Below are 9,659 nucleotides of genomic sequence, written 5' to 3' on the forward strand. Positions count from 1 at the left end.
TAATTGATAAAACATGATAACTTAAATGTGTACCAATGTAATATACTATTCAGTCATAAATAGGTATGATGTAATGGCACAGGTAATATGGGTGAACTTAAAAAATAATCTAAATGAAAGAAGCCAGTTGCATATTGTGTAACGCCATTTATATGAAATACCAGAATAGTCAAATCAATAGAGATAGAAAGTTGATTAGTGGTTGCCAGGGAACCCTTATGAGAGGGAGAATACAGAGGCATTATTAATCAGTACTGTTTCTTATTAGGGTGATAAAAATGTTCTGGAACTAGATAGTGGTGATGGTTGCACAAATGTTTGAATGTATTAAAAACCACTGAATTGTACAATTTGAAATAGTTTAAATGGTGATGTATATGTTATGTTAGTTTTATATTGGTGCAAATTTAAATTGCTTATATGACATCACAATAGAAAAAAATTAAATATAATATTTCCCTACATTTTTTGGAGATATAACAAACTACAATCATCTTTGAAGAGTCTTTTTATTAAGCTAAGTCAGTAAAATTCTGTGGATACATATATAATCAGAACTGCCCTTCTGAAGTAAATATTTGTATTGTTTTTAAAAATGGAATTACAATTTTACTTTTTCCCTCAAGCTGACAAGAAAGTTATATTTGGGAAAGATAATTCAACTCTTAACATTACACGAAAATAGTTCACCTTCTTTATAAAACCAATTTAGAGAACCACAAGAATGTTGGAGGAAACTCTTTGAGACCTAGCTTGTAAAATTATCACATAGAATAAATCTAAAATCCAACGACTTAACACATGATTTACACAATGCAAAATTCACTGACAAAGTTGAAAGCATATTTTTCTATATATTCTACTATTATAATCACAAAACTTCAAGATGAAGGTCTCCTGTTAGGAATTTTGTGGCTACTAATCAGTATGAAGATGTTCTGAAATTAAACTGATGCTAAAGAAAAGCTATTTTTATAAAATATTTGATAAAAATATTCATCTCTATTTCTATTAACATTACAACATGGAGGTACATATTGCCAATTTATGAAAGTATAAAGGGCAGCTTTAAACAATACTCTGAGACTCTTCTTTTGTTTCCTCTTCTTTCCCAGCTTCAGGCTTGTTTTCACCTTGCTTTCCATTTCCTCTATCTTTTCCATCTCCTTTTCCATAGTCTTCTTGTTCTTCTGCCCTATCTTCCTTTTTTCCTTCTTCCACATTTCCATCTTTGCCCTCATTTCTATCTTCTATTTTTTCTTTTCCATTATCTTCTTTTCCACCTTCATCCTCTTTTCTGTCTTTGTCTTCTTGTCCATCATCATTCCTTTTTCTATTTTCATTCTCTTTTCCATCTTTCTCTTTCCTATGTTTTTCATCTTCTTTCTCTTTTCCATCTTCTTTCTTTTTCCCATCTTTGTTCTCTTTTCCATCTCCTTTCTCTTTTCCATCTTTATCCTCTTTTTCATTTCTTTTTGCTTTTTCCACTTCTGATTCTTTGTCATCTTCTCCTTTCCCTTTTCTATCTTCACCCTCTTTTTCATCTCCTTTCTCTTTTTTACCTACTTCCTCTTTTCCATCTTCTCCTTTCTCTTTTCCATCTTCATTCTCTTTTTCATATTCTCCTTTCTCTTTTCCATCTTTGTTTTCTTTCCCATCTTCTCCTTTTTCTTCTTCAACTTGATCTTCTCTATCTTCTTTCTGATCTCCTTTTTCATCTTCTTTTCCATCTACTGTGACCTCTTTTACCTTTTCTTCACCCTCTTCTATGACATTTTCAGTTTCTCCTTTTATTTCTTCAATGTCTTTTTTAGAAACTAGTACCTATATGTGCAGGAAAAAAAGATTATATTTTTAAGTTTAGAACTGTTTCCCCTAAATATTTAGAGTGAATTATATCCACTATATGGAAAAAGTAAAACTTCATTTACAACAAGTAATTTTCTTGTGGAAAAGGTCTCCTACATATCAAATCATGAGAAAAGCATCATAAGAAATAGAATTAAAATATTTCCACAAAAGCATGCACAAATGGATTTGGAACAATAAATTCAGGAAAGCTTATAAATATAAATAAATTTCATTACAAATATGCAAAAACAAGGCAAATACAGGGAAAAAAGTACATTTGTTCTGTTCAGCAATTCTCAATGAGCAGCTACTCATTGAGATATAACTGACTTATATATAATATATTTATATTATATATAATAGACTTTGTTTCTGTAATGGTGACATTTAAGTTTTCTTTGCAAAATAATTACTTATTTCACTTAGCATAGTATCTTTAAGGTTTATTCATAGTCACAAATGGCAAGATATTATTATTTTTCATGATAAATACTATAAGATTTCACTAATGAAATAACAAAGCAAATAAAGTAAAAACAAAAAAACCTCTTGGTATAAAGATTGGTGCTTACCAGAGGGGAAGGAGATTAAGGGTTGGATGAATTTTGTAAAATGGGTCAACTGTATGGTAATGGATACAAACTAGACTTTAGGTGGTGGTATCAATGTAACATAGAATGCACGAATGTTGAAATATAATGTTTTACATCTGAAACTTATGTTATTAATGAATGTTATCTCAATAAAATTTATTAAAATATGGCAAAGAAATATCTGTATGCCCATGTTCACTGTAGCATTACTCACAGTAGTTAAGACATGGAAAAAAACCTACGTGACAATCAATGGATGAATAAAGAAAATGTGATATACATATGCACACAATGGAATATTATTCAATCATATAAAGAGGGATTTCCTGTCATTTACAACAAATAGATGAACCTTGAGGACATTATGCTAAGTGAAATAAATCAGAGAAAGGTAAATACTCTTTCCATATTCTCACTTTATATAGAGAACATTAAAAAAAAATTACAGAAACAGAATAGATTGGTGGCTGCCATGGGTAGGGGGAATAGGTGAAGGTGGTCAAAAGATATAAACTTCCAGTTACAAGATAAAGCCCTGGGATATAATGTACACCATGGTGACTATAATTAACAGTACTATTTGAAAGTTGTTAAGTGTAGATTTTAAAAGTTCTCTCTATGAATAAAATCTTAACCATGTGAGCTGATGGACATGTTAATTAACCTTTTTGTGGTAATCATTTTGCAATGCATACATATATAAAATAACTATGTAATACACTTAAAAAAAAGTTACTTGAAAAGTCTTCTACCAGGTATCATAAGATCACATATAATATTCTCCTTATATGTGCATGTTTAGTTCATAGATTTGGCATTTGATCCCATTTTCATTGTTTTATTACAATATCTATACTTCCTATACTTCCAAAATACAAAAAACAATGTACACCAATGTTATCTCAATATGAAAAAAAAATAAGAGTGGTATATATTAAATATGTAGAGAAAGACCTGTTGGAAACATTTACACAGTGATTCTGTTTTTGCAGTGTGCAGAGGGAACAAAAGAATCATATGATATGGGAAAGGGAGTGACAAATAGTTCATTTATTAACAAAAGGAATACAGAATTGTCCTCTATTTAATAAGAGAATCATAATATTCGTACTAAGTCATGACTACTGTCATTGTGTTCCTCCTACTACCCATAATTTTCCTCCCACTCTCATAATTTGAATCCATTTTTTTCTTTCCCCCCTAGATTCCATTATACTATATGCTAAGGACTGAATATTTGTATCTCCCCAAACTGATATGATGAAATCTAATCCCCAATGCAATGGTATGTGGAGGTGGGACCTATGGGAGGTGATTAGGTCATGAGGGTAGAGCACTCAAGAATGAGATTAGTGTCATAAAAGAGGCCTCAGAGTGCTCTCTGACTCCTTTAACCATGTGTGGACTAAGTAAGAAGACTTTTGTCTATTAACCAGGAAACATATCCTCAGTAGTCATGAAAAATGCTGGCACCTTCATCTTGAAATTGCTAATGTCCAGAACTGTGTGAAATAAATCTCTATTGTTTATTAGCCATATAGTTTATGATATTCTATTAAATCAGCCCAAACTGACTGAGACACTATAGAAACACTACTCATTTAATGTTTCTCAACTTTAAAACTACAAGGTAATAAGAATTCTTTCAGATGTACCCACTGTTAAACTTTCAAATGGAGAAATCTGCTAATATTCTAAGGTACCTCTATAATTTTGGCTTCTCCATTTTTAGCACTTTCATTGTTGTATTCTTCTTTAACGTCTTCTTCCTTTATTTCCTCTATTGCTTTAGCACTTATATCACAAGGATCTGTGTTTTTTTCCATCATTTCACTTTTTGTCTTCATTTTCTGTCCAGTAACACAAAAGAATAAAAATAAATACAGCAAAGTCTTACTTGATGTCATGGATAGGTTCTTGGAAACTGACTTCAAGTGAAAAGACCTATAACAAAGGAGGACCTCAAATGAAGTTGTCTAGTTCAATGTCTGCCAAATTTTTTTCTCATCAACATAACAAAACAATGCTTAAAGAAACACACTATTTGCTATTTGAGGACCTGCTGTATACAATTTAACTGCTATGTTAATCATGTGGCCCAATTTACTTTACTAATTCTTTAATAATTTATGGAAAGGATTTAAAATACCCATATAAACTTAATACCAACAAAATTGTACAGTGACACTTTCTTTGTAAACTTGAAGCGACATTAAAAATGAGTATGTTTTTCTGATATAAAACACATTTTGTTTTAGATGAGAGGTAACAAATTAAAATGTTGACCAGCAGTCTCTCACGACCAACTGCTAGAATCACGTTAGACTTTGATAAATTTTCTCTGACTAGAGGGAGTCAATTTATTTCTATTATGTCTAATAATCAACAGCAGGGTTTTGTTGATTATGAAACCTCACTGGCAATAATTAAGAGAACTATTATGTTAGTAAAAACATCAATTTAATACCTGCAGATATAGATGATTCAATCTCTGGGTCTACAAGCTTTGGAATGTCTTGAATCATGATTTACCAAAAAAGCCCTTTGCATAAGTGTGTATGTAGAAGAAAGAACACTGGGTTAAGGGCACAGACATCTTGTGTTTAAATTCTGGATCTGTGACTTATATGATCTTGAGCAAAAGCATAAATCTCTTTGAGTTTGTTTTTTCATATGTGAAAGACAGTAATATCACCTACCTCATAAGGATGTTATAAGGAGCAAATGAGAAAATATTTGTGAAATTGCTTTAGAAACTGTAAAATAAAATACAGAAAGTTATTACTCTTTCACACATGAAAAACTGAGAGTAAGGGAAGATAAAGTATTTTAAAGTCCATGATTACATAGTATCTGTTTTATTCTATCACTATCTTCTACTTTTAAAGGAAATAAACGGCACTTGCTATTTTAATAACTTGTAATTGAGTACCTAGTTTTATAGAATTGTGACCTTGAAATGTGAAATAGAAGAAAAATAATAAGAAACTTTCTCTTCGTTGTCATTTACTGTTATTATTATTGCTAAAACTTCACTTTAGTTTTAACAATATCTTAATATTTTCAAAGCAATGTAAAAATATGACTATAATTTAGTTTCTTTCACCAAAGTCGTAGAATTAGATGATCTCTAATATTCCTCCTAGCTTTAAATTTTATAATTTTAAGAATTCAAGCCATCCTTAAAAGATCATTCATTGAGTATGATTCTCAAAGGGCTTAAATGTGCCATATGATGTAATGTGAGGTAGGCTGAACAGAAAAAAAGCAAATCTATCAGCTGTATGCTTTTCCGAAAAATAATTTTCTTTAAACCTTGCAAGTTGAATATTTACCCTTGGAGTTGTTCTTTTGGGCTTCACCTCAGGAATAATGGGCACAGGCATCTAGATCAAAAAACACAAATGTGGGGGGAGAAAAGTGAAGAAAGACCACTAACAATGAAATCCAACCTGTTAATTAAAACAAATGCATACAATTCAAATTGAGCACTAGGAAAAATTATTTCCTTGTGAAAGTTTTTTCTCAAAATGTCAAAAGCCAATCTTGTTTTGGGCCTCCCCTGGTGGCGCAGTGGTTGAGCGCTGGGCTGCGAAGCTGCCCGCAGCCTCCACACCGCTGGTTCAATGCCCAGCCACCAGTTCGATCCCCAGCCACAGAAGAGGGTCCCACACGGTGCGACAGACCTCTCCTGCTGCCCGCTGCTCCCCTCAGCAGTGTATTTCATCACACTGCCTGTTCTGTTCCCCACTCTGGCTCTGGCTCTGGTGAATTCTCTCACCCTCCCGCGCTTCTGACTGTACCCAGTGCTTGTATAAATAAATAAACAAATCTTAAAAAAATAATCTTGTTTTAAATTATAGCATTGCGCAGGAATTTGTGAATTTAAAAATTACATTTTATAATACATGGGCAACTTTTAAAAAGACTACTCACAGCAGATAATCTGGCTGATCTTCTCTTTGGCTATAAATGAAAACAATGACCAGTTAAGAGAATTATAGATACACAACACTAGAATTATTAATATTGTGAAACTAGTTTACACTACATAAATATTGTTGTTAAAGAAGCAATTGTGAACTTAATTAGAAAAAAAAAACATAGCTTTTATTTTTCCCTCTTCTGGATCATTTAAACAGCTAACAGGGTAAAAATCCAAATTAAACTTCAGTTGCTAGGTGGCTGGTAACAAGGAGCCTATTTTGAAAAGAAAATACAGCACCTCCTTGCAAACTGACAAAGGAATTCATTTGCTTAAAAGGAAGGTGTTTTCTCCAGTTCTTAAATACAAGATCCCAAATTCCACATAGTTTGTAGTTTTCAATACTTATTATATTTCTGAGAGAGCTCACTGGCATACCACATTTGTACTCATATGTATCAGCATCTATTTTTTAGTAGCTTATGTGTCTCAAGTTTATAAAAGGAGTGAATTTTTTCAGATTCTAAAACTAAACAAACTCACCTCCTGACTCTTATCACCTTGTCCTGCAGCCTATACAGAGAAGAAAACCACACAGAAATAAGGTCATTGATATAAACATAGATCAAGAAAATAATGTTATAGATTACATCTGAAATATAACTGTTTATTTCCTGAATTCCGGCTCAGTAGTCAACAGTTATTTCCTAGTAGTATAGTACATACTGCTGTCTAGTAACATGCAAATGTACACCAAGATGCAAATGCATTCTCCAATACATAAATTTACACAACTGGTAATCAACTTCACCCTTATGGGTAAGTTGTGTCTCCTAAAAATAAATCTTTCAAATTAAAAACCCACCTGCTGTAGCCAGGAAAAATGTGTGGGGGCAGGCAGAATGAAGGCGGCACTTCAAGCAGTTTCTTTGTCCTTTGCCTTATGTTTGATATGCAGTTGTATTTCTTGAACATTCTCTACTGGCTCTGGACTAGACTCCCCTTAAAGTTTTGCATATAAGAACTACAACCCCCACAATGCTTTGGGATGGGGGACTTTTATTGCCAAGTCAATGCATTATTCTGAGTACCCGGCCAGGGATTTTAAAACTTCCCGCCACAACTTTCTACAAAGTTGCTGTCAGCTCTGCAAAATAGCAACACTCTTAGCACAAGTTTAGAAAAGTGCAGCGGCGGGAAACTAAGGAAGGGGTGATGGCGGGTTTCTAATTGGTTGCTTTCGATATCTGAGCAGTCCTTCATACAGCCCTCCATTGGCACCGGGGATTTCGTTCTAATTCTTAAATTCTAGGAAGGCAGATGTATATATAGCAATAAGAAGAAAGCAACCATAATACTTTAGCGCAGTGTTTTACAATTTTATCAAGGAACTAAACAGCGTTCTATGTCACTTATATAGGATACGTCCCTAAAAAGAACCCACCCCAAACAAACACACACGGAGCGTGAATTTATTACCCATCCAAGAGGAGCCACGAATTTCCAAGTGAGGATTTGCCCTTGAATAGCTCATATCAATTCTGTATATCCAAAGTGAACAAGTCCATGCCACCCCAACATCACCAACAGCTCATCCATCCACTTTTAGAAAGGTTGGAGAGCCCCAGATCTTTCACCCTTAAACTTGCTAATTACTCTCTCCCTTCCTAGTTTTGAGAAGGGAGTTTGAAGCCTGCGCCGCCTAATGGCATAGCATTACTATTGCAAAGCCATCTGGCTTGACAAGAAGTGGAGGAGGGAAGGGAGAAAAAGGAAAAAGAAAACGGGAAGAACAAAGGCAAATAGGGGAGAAAGCCATGGCTTTCCTTCCCCCAAACGGGCGGGTTCCAGGTGGAAAAGCTGGAGACTGAGGAGGAAACTGGTGCGTGGAAGTGTGGTTGGGAGAAGTGTTCTCCAATAGGGTAAGCGGAGGAAGGGGGTGGGGTAGGAAGCGACAGCACAGTGCTATGGCTGTTTGTAATTCAGCATGGAGACACCTCTCAACGATTCTTTCTCTTAAACAAAACAAGCCAAAAGTGAACTACTAGTTGCATGCAAGACCATTCTAAATCTTACACCGACCGTTCTTTCCCCGTCCCTCCCCTTCCATTCAGTGCATCATAAAATCGAACTAGAAGCCAAAATCCTAAAATAAATAAATAAATAAATAAATAGATAGATAGATAGATAGATAGATAAATCTGCCAATTAGTAAATATGTATTTCAGTCGCGAATCCCTCCTTCTACCTTCCGTTTCACATACCTTTCTTTTGGGCATTGTTGCAGTTCTATAGGAAATCTTAACAGATAAAAAGCCGAAAGCAGTCTCTCCCGGACTGCTCGAAGAGCAACTGAGTTTTCAATGAACTAATGCAGCACGACCTGTACTCGCCTCTAAAAAAAAAAAAAAAAATTCCTCCTTATCGGCAACATTAAACACACCAAGACGCAACCAAACTACGTGAATGGTTAGCAGGAGCTGGAACCAGATTGGAGTGACAGGCTGTCAGGCCAATAAGGGAAGGTGACCGGTCCAGGGGGTGTGGCCCAGGGTCTTGCCCAAAGGCTACCTGCTTAGACTGCCGGTGCTGGAAGAGCACGCTGACTTAATATTGGCAGAGTGCTCCAGCATAAGGCCAGAGGGAAAGCGGAAGTTGTCTTGATTGTATTTTTTTCCCTTTTATGTTGTAATGACAGGCTAAAGTCACTGCAGTTGCTCTCTCCACAGTCTCCAAATCCCCATTTTTTACCTCTTCCCCGGGGTAAGTGCTTTGGAAACTGAGTTTAGAATCCAGTCTCTCCATCTGCCTTTGGCAGTAGAGTGGAGATGAACTGAGGTGAGGATTCATTCAGAAAGAAGAAAAGAGTGGAGCTGTTAATCTGGTTGTGGGGATTTCCCGCCAAAGAAGAATTGTGGTCCTGGCATTAGGAGGGTGCCGAAATAGCACATCTCCCACAGAGGAAGGAGTAGACACATAACTGGAAACTGGAAGTAAGGGAAGTGTCTGATTGAAGGGGCACTCTCTAAACTCCATTATCCCTCTTGGTTGTACTTCACCAAGAATTCAGTAGGCCCCCCGCAGTGAAGTGTGAAGTAATAGAGATCTTCAGGGAAAGGACTGGCACAGTGGATTTTGAATTCAAGGTGGCATTTACTGAAGGGACTCAGGAAGGTGCTATACATGAAAGTATTTAGGATTAAGAACCTAGATTAGGATAAGGCATTGAGGTACTCAGTTTTAGCACAAAATTTAAGAATGTGACAAAAATTCAGTTTAGGATAAAGCAA

At 35.0% G+C, this 9,659-nt stretch overlaps 1 protein-coding gene across 1 annotated transcript; it reads right to left on the reverse strand.

Moving 5' to 3' along the window:
- Nucleotides 1-1,196: 1,196 nt before the first annotated feature.
- HMGN5 (high mobility group nucleosome binding domain 5) lies at nucleotides 1,197-8,648 on the reverse strand (the record flags this gene model as incomplete). The annotated part of the gene is given in 7 exon segments (XM_084258941.1): nucleotides 1,197-1,538; nucleotides 1,540-1,824; nucleotides 4,148-4,294; nucleotides 5,780-5,830; nucleotides 6,381-6,410; nucleotides 6,913-6,942; nucleotides 8,634-8,648. Coding segments are annotated over 7 exon segments (846 nt in total). The 3' UTR covers nucleotides 1,197-1,250.
- Nucleotides 8,649-9,659: the final 1,011 nt, after the last annotated feature.

Source organism: Talpa europaea (genome assembly GCF_964194135.1).
Source record: "Talpa europaea genome assembly, chromosome: X".
Lineage (NCBI taxonomy): Eukaryota > Metazoa > Chordata > Mammalia > Eulipotyphla > Talpidae > Talpa > Talpa europaea.